Source organism: Oncorhynchus mykiss, chromosome 10, assembly GCF_013265735.2.
Source record: "Oncorhynchus mykiss isolate Arlee chromosome 10, USDA_OmykA_1.1, whole genome shotgun sequence".
In the NCBI taxonomy this organism is placed as follows: domain Eukaryota; kingdom Metazoa; phylum Chordata; class Actinopteri; order Salmoniformes; family Salmonidae; genus Oncorhynchus; species Oncorhynchus mykiss.
The window spans coordinates 20,885,465-20,902,893 of NC_048574.1; the positions used below are offsets into that span (position 1 = coordinate 20,885,465).

Sequence of the window (17,429 nt, forward strand, 5' to 3'; positions counted from 1 at the left end):
TAACAAGGGAGAGAGCAGTGTTGCCAACTTAGCGACTTTGTTGCAATATTTAGCAAGTATTCAGACCCCTCTTGCTACACATTATTGAAAAAAAAATGACTGGAGACAAATCTAGCGACTTTTTCTGGTGTTATTGGAGACTTTTGGAGACTGACGTGAAAGCACATATCGTTCTTACTCTTCTCAACAAGCAGCGAGTGCTGCCGTGGGCCCCACCCCAAAGCACTCACAGGCAGCCCAGTCCTCGCGCAGCAGTCCCTCCCAGCTGCAGTCAGAGCAGGAGATATTCACCCCTCCGCGTCTAGACTGCAAATGAATCGCACATGTGGGATGCCGCAGCTGGCTGATCCCGCCCTGGCTTACATTCAGGGTGGGATGTAAATGTCAAATGTTCTTTGGTCTAAACTAAATCACTGCATTTGACTCACACAGCCTCAGTCACTTACTCACCTTGTCCAATGTGTGTGTGTGTGCCTCTCTGTGACATAAGCTAAACATCTAGCTGGCTAGCTCATCATGTCTCAGTCTAAACTATACACTAAAAAATACAGAAAGGAGTGTGAATCAAACCCTGAATTCAAAGGCTGGTTGAAGCCGTTAATTGGAGATGATACACGGGCATTCTGCTTGTATTGTAAGGCTGATTTCTGATTTATGTAAAAAAAACACGACAACTCAAAAAATTCTCAAAAAGGCAAAGCCTTATAACAGTTCCTGTGGATAGGGACTGACAATGCCTCTTATGACGGGGATTAACAATGGGGTCCATAAAGTGCTGGAGGAGGAGTATGGCCTCAAATATCTGGTTCTTATTCGCTGTGTGTGCCACTCTGCAGCTTGCTGTAAGTCATGCTTCCAATGACACCATCCCCCGTAGTGTTGAGTACTTGGTACGAGAGACTTATAACTGGTTCAGTGTCTCCAAAGCACAGGGGGGCCTACAAGGCCATATATGAGACCATCAACTTTGGGGAGAAACCTTTACAGATAATCAAGGTGTGTGCCACACGTTGGCTCTCCATCGAACCCGGTGGTTCATGCATTTTGGACCAGTGGGAGGCTGCATTTCGCAGTCACCAAGTCCAGTGAACACTGCTACATGGCTGAGGTTTTATACTCCATGTACAGTGATCCTCAAAACATGTTGGATCTGACTTTTTTGAAGTCAGTGCTGGGTGAGGTACAGTAGTGCTGGGTGAGGTACAGTAGTGCTGGGTGAGGTACAGTAGTGCTGGGTGAGGTACAGTTGGCCATCAAGGCTTTTGAGGGAGAGCAAGTAGATCCTCTTAAGCTACTTGACAGCTTGGTTAGCCTGATCAAGTCTGTGAGCAGCAGGGTGCTGAATCCACTGGCAAATGTTGATGTACTCAAAGGGCCAATAGATGGATACCTCAGTCCCAAACCGTACCATGGTTACCTTTTTGAGTCAAAGGCAGCTGAGCTCCACCTTGCGCCTGAGCATGAAAACAATGTCCGAAAGTAATGTGTAGCCTTTACCATCTCCCTCACTAATGAGTTGAGAGTGAGACTGCTGGACAACATCGAAGCATTGCAGTACATGTCAGTTTTCAATGTGAAGGAAACTAAAGCACAATAAGAGCCCTGGAGAAATAGAACAAATAGCCAAGCTCCTTGGCTACTCCCCTGCAGAGATAGACAAGATTGTCCAGCAATGGCGTTCCATCCATCTTAGTAAATGGAATGAGACAAAAAAACGCACTGGGCTTCTGGAGTGAGATTTGGAAGTTCAGGGATGCAGCTGATATCAACCCATTTCAAGAACTTGCCATGGCTGCTGTGTTTGTGTTGTCCTTGCCACACTCAAATGCTGAAGTCGAGAGTCTTCAGCCAGATGAGTGTGGTAAAAAGCAAACTTAGAAATCGGATGTCCTTGCATACCCTTAACTCCATCCTGTACATTAAATATGGACTGAAGATGTCTGGTGAGGCTTGCTATGAGCACCAGCTGCCTGATAATGTTTTGCAGCTTTTTGGCACATCTGCTGCTTACTCATTTAAGTCAGCTCCCTCAGTTGCTGAACCTGCCATAGAGAGCCTTGACCAAAATTACGATGACCCACTCTTTCTGTGAGCCAGCACAGCCTGTGTGTGTGTGTGGAGGGGGGGTCTGGAGAAGAAAAAAAACAATTAACCTGAATTAGGGCCAGACTAGTTACCATAATTTTCTCACATTGCCATTGACAGTTTTTTCTATTGTCTCTTTTTGGTCCATTTAGATTGTATCCAATTTTTTTTTTTTTTTAAATGTTATGGTTAAAAATGCTTTACTGTGACTTGTTGTGGGCTCCTAAGTGGTCATAAGGTTCAAAACCAAATGAAACAAAAAAATAAAATAAAAAACTAAGTAACTCCGCCAGAGTGTCTCTTTTGGGTCACTTTTGCCAGTCCCAAGCCTGGATAAAGGAGGAGGGTTGGAATTGTGACATAAAAAAAACAAGAAGAATCAACAGAAGAAAGTTCATTTGTAGTTCTAAACATATTTAGGGTTTTTTTTTCCCACTTTTTGTCTCTCCCACGACACTATTCCTCTCTCCTACAGTGTCCATCACAATTACATGTACGTGGACATTTATGCAAATAAATTAGGTGATGGCGTCATTTAACAACTTCTAGCGACTTTTAGGACAGCCAATAGCTACTTTCCTTACTGAGGAGTTGGCAACACTGGGAGAGAGGAGAGCGCAAAGTAGCCTACAGTGGGGCAAAAAAGTATTTAGTCAGCCACCAATTGAGCAAGTTCTCCCACTTAAAAAGATGAGGCCTGTAATTTTCTTCATAGGTACACTTCAACTATGACAGAAAAAATGAGGAAAAAAATCCAGAAAATGACATTGTAGGATTTTTATTGAATTAATTAGCAAATTATGGTGGAAAATACGTATTTGGTCACCTACAAACAAGCAAGATTTCTGGCTCTCACAGACCTGTAACTTCTTCTTTAAGAGGCTCCTCTGTCCTCCACTCGTTACCTGTATTAATGGCACCTGTTTGAACTTGTTATCAGTATAAAAGACACCTGTCCACAACCTCAAAAAGTCACACTCCAAACTCCACTATGGCCAAGACCAAAGAGCTGTCAAAGGACACCAGAAACAAAATTGTAGACCTGCACCAGGCTGGGAAGACTGAATCTGCAATAAGTAAGCAGCTTTGTTTGAAGAAATCAACTGTGGGAGCAATTATTAGGAAATGGAAGACATACAAGACCACTGATAATCTCCCTCGATCTGGGGCTCCACGCAAGATCTCACCCCGTGGGGTCAAAATGATCACAAGAACGGTGAGCAAAAATCCCAGAACCACACGGGGGGACCTAGTGAATGACCTGCAGAAAGCTGGGACCAAAGTAACAAAGCCGTTTTGGTAAAAACTCAACTCGTCGTGTTTGGAGGACAAAGAATGCTGAGTTGCATCCAAAGAACACCATACCTACTGTGAAGCATGGGGGTGGAAACATCATGCTTTGGGGCTGTTTTTCTGCAAAGGGACCAGGACGACTGATCCGTGTAAAGGAAAGAATGAATGGGGCCATGTATCGTGAGATTTCGAGTGAAAACCTCCTTCCATCAGCAAGGGTATTGAAGATGAAATGTGGCTGGGTCTTTCAGCATGACAATGATCCCAAACACACCGCCCGGGCAACGAAGGAGTGGCTTCGTAAGAATCATTTCAAGGTCCTGGAGTGGCCTAGCCAGTCTCCAGATCTCAACCCCATAGAAAATATTTGGAGGGAGTTGAAAGTCTGTGTTGCCCAGCTCCAAAACATCACTGGAGGAGATCTGCATGGAGGAATGGGCCAAAATACCAGCAAGTGTGTGAAAACCTTGTGAAGACTTACAGAAAACGTTTGACCTCTGTCATTGCCAACAAAGGGTATATAACAAAGTATTGAGATAACTTTTGTTATTGACCAAATACTTATTTTTCCACCATTATTTGCAAATAAATTCATAAAAAATCCTACAATGTGATTTTCTTCCATCATTTTGTCGGTCATAGTTGAAGTGTACCTATGATGAAAATTACAGGCCTCTCATCTTTTTAAGTGGGAGAACTTGCACAATTGGTGGCTGACTAAATATTTGTTTGCCCCACTGTATATACAGGGCTGGGGAGGGAAGGATTACATGTATTTTGAAACATTTAAGGGATTACAAAAAAAACGGTAACTGTAATCCGTTACCAGCAAAAATCTTGTAATCAGATTACAGATACTTTTGAAAAACTGGATTACTTTTAAATTCAGAAAGGATGTTTGCGGGGGAAAAAAACGATTTGACACTGTTCTCAATGACATTCAAATCAGCATTGAAAAAAGGCGCAAATGTTAGTTTGTTCCACCTGAGCGAGTCTGACCACAAATCAGGAACCATTATGATGATACACCACATGTGTTTGATGGAGAGCAGGAATATACTTTTTTAGGCTACAGTCCAACCTATGTCTTCCAATTGTGCTATTGCTGTCAGCATCCAAAGATTATCCAATTTGAATAAACGCTTGGTAAAAATGACAGTAGTCCTGTAGTCTACGGCGATACGGATATCACTTATAATTGATTTATTTCTACATTGCGCATTGATGTGAATCACACTGCTACTCTCTCATTTTGCTATTTGCTCTTTACGGATTGTGGATGGCTGTTCACAAATCTAAATGTGTATTTCAAACCAATGGTTGAATTCAAGAAGTTTAAGCTGCCTATCAATCATTGTTTTTGAAACCAGTGGACAGCCAGTGAAAAAGGTGCTCTTGCAACAGCTGCATAGTGCGGATCCAAGACTATGGAATAAAAGTGGGGCTAATATTGCTCAATGTAATTCATGCTGCTAAAAAAATTATCCATAGGCCTAATGGATACATGCTCAAACTTGCACACTTTTTATAGAATTAAAAAGGGGCAATCTGTAGTTGCTACATCCATTGGACTTATCTCCATTGATTCTTGAAGAATATAACTTAAATGCCTCATGAGCTTAGTTCAACTGTCAGTCACACACCATGAGAACCCAAAATATAAGCGTGTTTTTCTTCAATGTTTATAAACATTGTAAATGTAAACAAACACTGTATAGCCTCATAACATGGTTAAAACAATAATGTTAATATCATGGATGGTCAGTCCTTGCATCCATAGCTTAGTCTATTAATCTGAGAGTGGTTACATCCCACAGCTTTTTACCAAAACAGAGGCGGGGCAACCTTTTTGTTTCATCTGTAAATGTGCCCTTGAAACAGCTGCATATTGTCAAGTTATCAAAGTGTCACCAACAAAAAAGGTAAATAATAGGCCTATAGCAAATGCAGCATATGGCATTCATTTTTCACATGTAAATAGCACTTTTCAGTAGTGTTCAAAGCATGCCATTCCATGAGCGCATTATTTATTTTTCAACTCGAATCAATGAGCCCAATCAGTCCTCCAAAATCATAAACAACAGTGTAGGGCTGGCTAATAAGTCCTTAGTTTTGGGGTCATGCTCAGGTAAAACAATTTGGCTAATCTATACTTCCATCTTTCCAAGTCCTATTCTTGAAGATCAAGAGGTATAACGTTTATTGGAATGAATAGAATTCTGAGCATCAGACCATAGCATCAGACCAAACATTACTCACTCTCCCCACAGGTGTGATTACTACCTCTAAGGGTTTAGAGCTTGAGGTAGTTACCTCATACAAGTATATTGGAGTTTGGCTAGACGGTACAGTGTCCTTCTCTCAGCACATATCAAAGCTGATTCAGATGACCATCCTACCCATGCTAGATTACGGAGACATAATTAATAGATTGGCAGGTATGCTCTCGAGCAGCTAGATGTTCACTACCATTTTTGGCCACCAGATTTGCCACCAATACTCCTTATAGGACACATCACTGCACGCTATACTCCTCTGTAAACTGGCCATCTCTGTATACCCGTCGCAAGACCCACTCCCCCCTATCTGAGATATCAACTGCAGCCCTCATCCTCCACATACAACACCCGTTCTGCAAGTCACATTCTGTTAAAGGTCCCCAAAGCACACACATCCCTGGGTGGCTCGTCTTTTCAGTTCGCTGCAGCTAGCAACTGGAATGAGCTGCAACAAACACTCAAACTGGACAGTTATCTCAATCTCTTCATTCAAAGACTCAATCATTGACACTCTTACTGACAGTTGTGGCTGCTTTGCATGATGCATTGTTGTCTCTACCTTTTTGCTGTTGTCTGTGCACAATAATGTTTGTACCATGTTTTGCACTGCTGTCATGTTGTGTTGCTGCCATGCTGTGTTGTTGTCTTAGGTCTCTCTTATTGTGATGTGTTTTATAAAAAAAAAAAGTATCCCAGCCCCCATCCCCGCAGGTCTTTTGCCTTTTGGTAGGCTGTCATTGTAAATAAGAATTTGTTATTAACTGACTTGCCTAGTTAAATAAAAGTTTAAATAAATAAAAACCAACCCATGAAGTAAAATTTTACATCCATAAACACTACTGTTCAAAAGTTTGGGGTCACTTAGTTTCTAGCTATTTTGCCAGAAACGAAGTTCTTACGTTTCTGGCCATTTTGAGCCTGTAATTAAACCCACAAATGCTGATGCTCCAGATACTCAACTAGTCTAAATGCCAGTTTTATTGCTTCGTTAAACAGTTTTCAGCTGTGTTAACAATTTTGCAAAAGGGTTTTCTAATGATCAATTAGCTTTTTAAAACGATAAACTTGGATTAGCTAACACAACGTGCCATTGGAACACAGGAGTGATGGTTGCTGTTAATGGGCCTCTGTACACCTAGGTAGATATTACTTTTTTTTTTTAATCCCCCCAAAAATCTGCCGTTTCCAGCTACAATAGTCATTTACAACATTAACAATGTCTACACTGTATTTCTGATCAATTTGATGTTATTTTAAATGCACAAAAAAAAAAAAAAGTGCTTTCATTTAAAAAACAAGGACATTTCTAAGTGACCCCAAACTTTTGAACGGTAGTGTATGGCCAGCTATGTAAACTTTACCATTGATTTATTCCGGAAATAGATGTCATTCAAATGATAGCATACAGTTTTGTCTTCTTCTAATGCCCCTTAAAGGGAAAGTAATCTAAAAGTAATGGAATGTAATCCGATTACGTTAATGAGTTTGGGTAATCCAAAAGTTACATTACTGATTACAATTTTGGACAGGTAACTAATGGATTACATTTAGAAAGAAACATACCCAACCCTGCCTATACATTTTGATCGACGACAACACTAACTAGAGCTGGGTCGATAAACAGAAAATGACGGACAGTGACTTTGCCATCCTCTTACCGAAGTAATTTTGTGGCATTGCGTGACAACATTTTAATTTACCCAGCACAGTGTGCACCAGTGTAATGATCATGCTATTTAATCAGCTTCTTGATATGCCACACCTGTTAGGTGGATGGATTATCTTGGCAAATGAGAAATGCTCACCAACAGGGATGTAAACAAATTTGTGCACAGAATTTGACAAATAAGCTTTTTGTGCATATGGAACATTTATGGGACATTTTATTTCAGCTCATGAAACCAACACTTTACATATTGCGTTTTTATTTTTGTTTTGTGTATTTTAATGTCTTACTTTGGACTGGATAAAGTCAGTCGAGCCCTCCTGTTTAGCTACCTTGCTTTGAAGTATAGCCATTTTATTCATTGAATGAGGGAATAATTTTTTTAGACTTTTTTGTTGTATGCTAATGTTACAGCATAATACCTCCAGGAGAGCTACTGGGTGTGCAGACTTTTGTTCCAGCCCTACGCCAACACACCAGATTCTACAACTCAAAAGAACCTTGTTAAGCGGACTCCAATGTGTTTGAGTAGTGCTGGATCAAAAGGCTGCATACCCAGTGGCCTAGCTCTCCAAATAGAGTTGACCACATGTTTTATACAGGAACACTGCTGTATATTTTACTAAGGCCTTTTTCCGACAGTGGTACTGATATGGTATGGAGTATCATTACACTAAGCTGGTATTGGTATCGAAGCCAAAATTCTGAACACTTGAGTTTGATCTAGCTAATGATCAGCCCATTGGGGTAGCCTAAACAAATAAAGATGGGCAACCCCATGCTTCAGCCATCTATAGCCTAGCCACTATGCTACTACATCCATTAGGCTACAGGATTATGCTCATTGCTAAAATGGCACACCAGCCTGATAATATGAGCCATCTAGGCTATAGCCCTAAAAATGCAACTTTTTGCCAACACGGGCTCATTCTTGGAGAGGAATATTAGCAGGTGTGTGGTGCACGGAGACCCCAAATTGGTATTCAATTGCACTCCAAGAGGCATTAAAAAGGTCTTAAATTCATGGGACCTGTAAGTAAGCCTTGTCCGAGCCAGAACGGCTCATAGGGCAGTTGCGATTTTCCTGATTCTGTACACACCCTGGATAGGACTTTAGTCTATTACAGGGCCTAGTTTTAGTTTTCATGCTCACCTTTAATACAAGATTGAAATCTGATTAACGTCAGAGTTCTCTTTATTTTGCACATTATTGAATACTTGATGAAAACAGAATGGGGAGACATACCTGTCAAACTTGGCACACAGAGCGTGCAATACTGCATATTTGAACATAGGAAAACTCAGGGGGAATACCTTTAATGCAGAAAGTAACAGACTCCAACCGCGTCTGTCCTTCAAAAGAAACCCTTACTAATGGACCCCCGTGCCACCCTCCACTCTGAGGGGCTCAGGGACTGAAGCTGTCCACCAGGTGTTTAGAGTTCCAAGGACCTGCGTTGTTGGACAGGAACTGCTGGTTGACCACGGTCTTGGCATTCTGGTAGGAGTGAGCCTCCACCTGCAACAACAAGGTTACACAAATCATTCACCACAGACTACATATATCAATGGCTCACATTCAGTCAAATCGTCAGTCAAATAATCCAGCATTACATGATAAATGACACATCCCTGCCAATTATAAATATGTTCATTCAAACTGAGAGTAGCTTATACAATTCAGGTTACATTTTCAATGATTAGCAATTAACACACACACATACTTTGGCACTGTGGTACGTGGGGAGATCCTGTAGGCAGCGGTATCCTCCCAGAGTTGCAATTTTGCGGAAGTTACTGTAGAGGGCCCTCTTGCACAGCCTGCTGGAGAAGCCAGAGCCACTCACAAACGGGGAACTGAGGGACAGAGAGAAGATTAAAAACATTACCATCCCTGAGGTACCAAAGAAAACTCTCACCACAATGCAGATGTCTAAAGTACTAATCTATATCTAGTAAGCAGTAGAATGTAAATATACAAGCCAAGGGGATGTATTCTGTAAGATTGCACCCTACTGAACAGGCCTCAGTTCTGTGTCCTTTGCCCTGATATAACCAACATCCCAGGCCCCAGGACCTGCTCTGCTCTGACATACCCGTCCACAGTGAAGCCATTGGTGCTGTCTAGGACCTCGATGCTGGCGTCCCCGAGGCACCAGTTGATGCTGAGGTCTGTGCAGTGGGCAGGGCTGAGTGGAGGCCCCACCCCCTCACTGCTGAGGAAGAAAATCAGCTTCCTGCTGAATGGCGGGGCCAGCAGCTCCTCCCAGCCCCCCTCGCCCAGGCGCTTGTTGATCGTCTCCGACACCTTCTCCGAGTACTGGCTGGAGTCACCTGAATAATAGAGACCGGTATATCTAAGTTTTTCATTTCTGTGTGTCTTTCTTTTTTCAATTTTAAAGCCATTGGCTTTTTTCAGTTGCAAAATGTTTACCCAGCACCACACTGGTGATGTACAGTGGTTGGACGAAGTGGCTAAGCAGTGCACCCTGAATCCCAGTGACAGTCCAGCGGCACAGCTTGTCGCTGTCGGACATGCAGCAAACGCGGGCGCCCCACACACTGGGGTGGAGGAAGGCCACAGGAATCAGGGAGCCCTTGGCGTGGCACTGCAGCTTCAGAGAGGAGTAGCTGCTGCTCAGAGACTTCCTGTGGGGAGACAGATAAGAGTATGTACAGGACATAGTTAAAAGAGATGGGGATGGGGGGAATCGATACATTACAGTATCAAGAGAGAATTTATATATTGTCAAATAATATTACTCCAAGTAACGATCATCTTAGGTCTTCCTATAAATAAATGGTGCCGACGTGTGACATTTGGATTAAAAATTCTAAATGGTTTGAAACAAAAAATTATTTTCATGCAGTTCCACATATATACTTAGAGAAGTAAAAGTGAAAATATGCAAATTGACAAATGACTCCACCTATCCAACAATATAGGCCTAGGACTATACAGAGCCTTCAGAAAGTATTCTCACCCTTTGACTTTTTCCACATTTTGTTGTGTTAGCGCTTGAATTTAAAATGGATTAAATGTACATTGTGTGTCACTGGCCTACAAACAATATCCCTAATGTCATAGAGGAAATATGTTTTTAGAAATGTTTACAAAGTAATTAAAAATGAAAAGCTGAAATATCAATAAGTCAATAAGTATTCAACCCCTTTGTTATGGCAAGCCTAAATAAGATCAGGAGTAAACATTTGCTTAACAAGTAACATAAGTTGCATGGACTCACTCTGTGTGCAATAATAGTGTTTAACATGATTTTTGAATGACTACCTCATCTCTGTACCCCAGACATACAATTATTTGTGCGGTTCCTCCGTCAGGCAGTGAATTTCAAAACACAGATTCAAACACAAATGCTTCCCAATCCTGTGCAAAGGTCACCTATTGGTAGATGGGTAATAAATAAAAAGCAGACATTGACACCAGGCCAAATATACACTGGAGTTGCTTACCAACATTGAATGTTTTTGAGTGGCCTAGTTAAAGTTTTGAATTAAATCAGATTGAAAAATCAATGGCAAGTCTTGAAAATGGCTGTCCTAGCAATGATTAACAACCAAATTGGCAGAGCTTGAACAATTTTTTAAAGAATAATGTATGAATATTGTACAATCCAGGTGTGCAATGCTCTAAGAGACTTACCCAGAAAGACTCACAGCTGTAATCGCTGCCAAAGGCGATTGTAACATGTATTAAATCATGGGTGGGAATACTTATGTAAATGACACATTTCTGTATTTCACTTCAATACATTTGCAAAAATGTCTAAAAACATGTTTTCACTTTGTCATTATGGAGTATTGTGTGTAGATGGGTGAGAAAAAAACAAATTTAATACATTGAGTTCAGGCTGTAACAACATGGGGAATATGTCAATGGGTATGAATACTTTCTGAAGCAAGGACTTCCAGGGACTTTTTCAAGAACTTCATTTTAATGATCAAGGACCTCAATATATACAATTGTGTCATTTATATAATTGTACATATAGGGCCTAATATAGAACACGCCGCCCCCAAAGTGTAAAAAAAAAGTAGGCCATTACCACTTTTTTTTTGCCAAGACATTGATATTCAATTTATTATTACATGCTAAAATATGAGAATAATGTGGACATTGCCTGACTAAATAGATTTGTCTCTAGCCTATGTGGCCAACGCAGGCACAAGTACAGTGCCTTGCGAAAGTATTCGGCCCCCTTGAACTTTGCGACCTTTTGCCACATTTCAGGCTTCAAACATAAAGATATAAAACTGTATTTTTTTGTGAAGAATCAACAACAAGTGGGACACAATCATGAAGTGGAACGACATTTATTGGATATTTCAAACTTTTTTAACAAATCAAAAACTGAAAAATTGGGCGTGCAAAATTATTCAGCCCCTTTACTTTCAGTGCAGCAAACTCTCTCCAGAAGTTCAGTGAGGATCTCTGAATGATCCAATGTTGACCTAAATGACTAATGATGATAAATACAATCCACCTGTGTGTAATCAAGTCTCCGTATAAATGCACCTGCACTGTGATAGTCTCAGAGGTCCGTTAAAAGCGCAGAGAGCATCATGAAGAACAAGGAACACACCAGGCAGGTCCGAGATACTGTTGTGAAGAAGTTTAAAGCCGGATTTGGATACAAAAAGACTTCCCAAGCTTTAAACATCCCAAGGAGCACTGTGCAAGCGATAATATTGAAATGGAAGGAGTATCAGACCACTGCAAATCTACCAAGACCTGGCCGTCCCTCTAAACTTTCAGCTCATACAAGGAGAAGACTGATCAGAGATGCAGCCAAGAGGCCCATGATCACTCTGGATGAACTGCAGAGATCTACAACTGAGGTGGGAGACTCTGTCCATAGGACAACAATCAGTCATATTGCACAAATCTGGCCTTTATGGAAGAGTGGCAAGAATAAAGCCATTTCTTAAAGATATCCATAAAAAGTGTTGTTTAAAGTTTGCCACAAGCCACCTGGGAGACACACCAAACATGTGGAAGAAGGTGCTCTGGTCAGATGAAACCAAAATTGAACTTTTTGGCAACAATGCAAAACGTTATGTTTGGCGTAAAAGCAACACAGCTGAACACACCATCCCCACTGTCAAACATGGTGGTGGCAGCATCATGGTTTGGGCCTGCTTTTCTTCAGCAGGGACAGGGAAGATGGTTAAAATTGATGGGAAGATGGATGGAGCCAAATACAGGACCATTCTGGAAGAAAACCTGATGGAGTCTGCAAAAGACCTGAGACTGGGACGGAGATTTGTCTTCCAACAAGACAATGATCCAAAACATAAAGCAAAATCTACAATGGAATGGTTCAAAAATAAACATATCCAGGTGTTAGAATGGCCAAGTCAAAGTCCAGACCTGAATCCAATCGAGAATCTGTGGAAAGAACTGAAAAATGCTGTTCACAAATGCTCTCCATCCAACCTCACTGAGCTCGAGTTGTTTTGCAAGGAGGAATGGGAAAAAAATTTCAGTCTCTCGATGTGCAAAACTGATAGAGACATACCCCAAGCGACTTACAGCTGTAATCGCAGCAAAAGGTGGCGCTACAAAGTATTAACTTAAGGGGGCTGAATAATTTTGCACGGCCAATTTTTCAGTTTTTGATTTGCTAAAAAAGTTTGAGATATCCAATAAATGTTGTTCCACTTCATGATTGTGTCCCACTTGTTGTTGATTCTTCACAAAAAAATACAGTTTTATATCTTTATGTTTGAAGCCTGAAATGTGGCAAAAGGTCGCAAAGTTCAAGGGGGCCGAATACTTTCGCAAGGCACTGTAATAAAGCCAAGCATAGCGGTAGCATTAATCTCACCATTGTTGTTTTTATATTGGGAAGGTGACCAAAACCCAGGTACATTTTTTAATAGAAGGATTTGTATTGGAAAGCCAAGTTGACGCCAACATTAGAAGTTGTCGTCCTCAAAATATCCGCACCACCCTTCAATTGAAGTGAAGGAGCCACATCTCTCACAAAATCTGATAGAAAATTAAGGGAGCAGGAGAACTTAGAAATTGGCTACAATAACAACAAGGACTTTTCACGCACCAAGTTGAGGAAATGTCTGATTTTCAGGGTCAGCCTATTCCAGTACTTGATTTTCTGAGCTCCAAATTCAAGTAGGCTACTTTAAGGCCCTTGTATTGTTTAAAATTGCAGGTCTAACGTGGAAGACATGTATTTGTCATGTTATTTCATTACCAGATCATATTGTGAATAAGCCCACTAGGCCATGTAATTTGTTGTCATTATATCCTGAAAAATGTATAGGAATAGCATTGGGTATGCGCAATAGCCTATCCTACAAAATGAAGCACTGCAGACTGTCCAATCCGAGGCACAAATACATATGAAAATATGAATTTGTTAACTTAATGCTTTCCTGTTAAATCTAATGAGATCCTGCTGTAAATCAAGCAGACTACAGATGATCAACATCAATTCACTAGGGATAAAGATCAACGTGGATCCAATCACAACTGTCTTCACCGGAGTAACGCATGATACACCAAAATATTCTGGACATTACTCATGAATACCTTTTTCCAGCACTTAGGCTGTTGTTGCATCGCATGCGCTATCACAACAACAGCCTATCACAACAGCTCTTTGTCACTTGACTGTCATTAAGAAAATTCCTTCCTGGAGCAGATGATGTGTGAAAATATCAAGGCGTAACTAACCAGCTGGAATCAAGTGCCTTAGCTGATTAATGCCTAATATGATATAAGGAGAACTTACACTGCCATAAACACAAGGACATAAAAGTTATGTTTTATGTCACAATGTTTAACAAATCTTTCAAGACACCAACCATGATAACAGGTTAAACCCGTGAATTTTATTGAATATCGTTATGATCCCCTTTATATCTTAATGTAATGACATGAAAAAAAAAATGGCAGATTATTATAAATGACTTATCAGCAGCTGTAACAAGTTGTACTGCGTAGGAAATGGTCACTGGTACACTAGCTTATTGAAAGACCCACATATACAGTACCCCAAAATGTATACACACGCACTTTGATGTGAACAACACACTTACATGAGGATGCACTGAGCGGCGCCTTTCGGGGTCTGGTTGGTGTAGAGGTGCAGGTAAATCTGGGGCTTGAGCTGGAGCAGGTGGGTGTCGGAGGTGCTCTGGTAGATGGAGCGTTCCTTGTGCTTGGGGTCGTGGCTGAAGAACAGCAGCAGCTGCTTGAACAAATACCTGTACATAAAAAAAGGAATATTAACATTATTTCCTGATATCCAGTAATAATGGCAACGCTGAACTCAAAAAGAGAAGACAATGGATTATCAGAGGGATCCTATTAGGGTTGTGTTCATTAGGGCACAACGGAAAACAAAAATTAGCGTTTCAAATTGGACAAGTCCAGGTAATCCCTCCCTGTTTCAGTTTGTTTATTCCATTTGGTGCCTAATGAACACGACCAGGATGTAGTCTACCTTTGGAGAGCCCGTCTGGCGATGACGATGGCATGACAGTCATGCACCACGGTGCCACTGAAGCAAAGCCAGCCGCTGTAGCTCGACTGGCCTGTGCCCAATGCCACCACCTCATAGCGCTCACAGGACTGGCCCCCGGTGTCAATCACCTCTGAGGATACACCAACAATACACCCCATAAACACACACTGTTGATGTAAGATTAGGCTGAACAGTGTTTCACACTGAGTATACGTTTACCCAATGTGAAAAATGCAGTGGGTCATATTTGGGGTGAATTCTTATTTTGGGTCTGGAATGAAACCTATAGTGAGCAGTATGGTAGCTCACCTCTCTCTAGGACAAAGGCAGCCAGGTGGCTTTTGCAGCTATGGAACTCTGGACACTCCCTCAGGAGGCGCTCAAACCTCTCGCTGCACACTGCTGCCATTCGATGTTTATGCCAGTCTGTGTAACCCACTGGAAACACAGCTAGAGGAGATGTTCATTAAGATCTTCCTATAGTGTGCTTAAAGGAATACTTCTGGATTTTGGCAACGAGGCTCTTTATCTAGCTATTTAACTAGAGTCAGATGAACTCGTGGATAACATTTTTATGTCTCTGTGTCCAGTATGAAGGAAGTTAGAGATTTCGCGAGCCAATGCTAACTGGCGTTAGCGCAATCGCTGGAAGTCTAAGAGTATCTGATAGCATACAGATACCCATAGACTTCCAGTGTTAGCGTAACTACCTCTAACATCCTTCATACTGGACACAGATACATAAAAATGGTATCCACAATTTCATCTGATTATGGGGAAGTAGATAAAGAGCCCCATTGCCAAAATCCTGAAGTATCTCTTTAACTATGTGTGCCTTTACAGAGAAAGTAGCCTGTTCCCTCAATTTTATTTATCCAGGAAGTCCCATTGAGGTCAGAAGACCTCTTTTACAAGGGACACTTGGCCCCTCACCCACCTCCAACCCGCTTGCCTCTCTTGGGGCTGCTCTCCAGGTTGTCCAACTGGTCCAGGACCCCTTGTTTGAGGAAGCTGATGTCCCCCTCGGACTGGGGCGGTGTGCCTGGGAGAGAGTACCCGTCACAGTCATCGCTAAAATCCTCCAGGTCAGCTGGCATCAACCTGTGGCCCTGCAGAGGGAGCCTGGGGGAAGATGACCTCTGGACAGGCATGCAGTCTTCTGTCAGCAACGGCCCCAGCAGGTTTGGGGCCCTGGAACCACCACCATCAATACATAGGGTTTTGTCGAAGCCCAGAGGGTCATCGACATCACAGTCGAAATCTCGCCCCATGGCCCCACCACTGCTGCTGATCCGGTGGTGCATCCCCATACCGGGCTCGCCCTCTGAGGGAAAACGCTTCAGCAGAGAGGCCGCCATTCTCGGCAGCCGCTTGTTCACAACGTTATGGTCCACCATTGTATGAGACCTGCTGTAGACTGAAAGGTAACGCCAAAAATACTTAACACATCAGCCAAGTTAGGACAGGATTTCTCTGACTACAGCCCTATATATGATCAATGCACGATGAATGCCCATATAACGAAAGTGAGCTAGGTCGAAACTGTTATTAATCGTCCTTGGACATTACAGGAACCACAGCAAAAAAAAAAAACGAACTAGCAACGTTAACTGAGTTAAGTTAGTGAAGCAAGATAGGTCGAAATGTTCTCTATACTGAATTTGCAAGCCAAACGATTCACCTGACCTTATCCAACAGGTTAGTGAATTTGCAAGCTAAACCATTTACCTGTCCTTCTTATCCAGCAGGATAAACTCACTTTCGTGATATGCACAAGAGTTCTGTAATGACAAGTTGTAACAAGCCTTGTTTGGCTTCCTAATGCATAGCAACCGTGAATCTTTCAATTAATTAGTGACATAGCGTTACTTTCACATTAAAGGTTCTAGCTGTGAACATAAAAATTAAATTGTTACCGTCGCCCCGAAATGTCAATTGAAGGTTGACGTTCCCTCGATGGATTTGGACACGAGCAGAAGCTTCTGACGTGTTTGGGATAAAACAATCGTGTTGCTGTTTAGCTAACGTTACACACATCTACAATCTTGATGGTGAGCCGTCGTTGAAAGGGAAATGTCATGTTCTACTTCATATTCATCATCTCCACCCCATCAACATATATGAAAATTGCGCGTTTCTATGTTCAATACAATAACTTTTTTTTCTCTTTGTGTTTGTTTGTCTAGAAATGTAGGCTCCTGCATGCGGTGGAACTGGGTTATTGCTAGATGGCATACATCTTGTCAAGTAGAATTGTTTTGCATTTTAGCAAACCTTAACTATTTTCCTAACATTAACCCAATTCTCCTCACCTATTACGTTAATTGTCATAACCTGCTACGAGTTGTGAATTCTGACATAAGATGTATCCCATGCCAAGCATTTAGGCTGGCCTGTATGGAGTGGCATCTCTGGCATGTGTTTGAATTTGCAGGCAAGTGGTGTACAAAATCTAAATGCATGCCGATGCAAATACATTGATTGGTTAATTTATTGATTATGGTTATATTTGTATTTATTATGGATCCCCATTCAGCAGCTACTCTTCCTGGGGTCCAGCAAAATGAAGGCACGTCACAATACATTCACAGATTTCAC

At 41.6% G+C, this 17,429-nt stretch overlaps 1 protein-coding gene across 4 annotated transcripts; it reads right to left on the reverse strand.

The window, feature by feature from the left end:
• Window positions 1-8,500: 8,500 nt before the first annotated feature.
• Window positions 8,501-17,220, reverse strand: adad2 (adenosine deaminase domain containing 2). Of its 4 annotated transcripts, none has more exons than XM_021617748.2 (9): window positions 16,748-17,220; window positions 15,769-16,248; window positions 15,141-15,269; window positions 14,811-14,961; window positions 14,404-14,571; window positions 9,758-9,972; window positions 9,420-9,657; window positions 9,048-9,180; window positions 8,501-8,842 (listed from the first exon to the last, which is right to left on the reverse strand). In XM_021617748.2, the coding sequence occupies exons 1-9, from the start codon at window positions 16,866-16,868 to the stop codon at window positions 8,732-8,734; spliced, it is 1,746 nt and encodes a 581-aa protein (XP_021473423.2). In that variant the 5' UTR covers window positions 16,869-17,220; the 3' UTR covers window positions 8,501-8,731. The 4 variants fall into 4 exon arrangements, with proteins under 4 accessions (XP_021473423.2, XP_021473422.2, XP_021473425.2 ...); XM_021617747.2 differs by having other exon boundaries at window positions 15,141-15,281; window positions 16,748-17,218; XM_021617750.2 differs by lacking the exon at window positions 16,748-17,220 and adding an exon at window positions 16,560-16,731 and having other exon boundaries at window positions 15,141-15,281.
• Window positions 17,221-17,429: the final 209 nt, after the last annotated feature.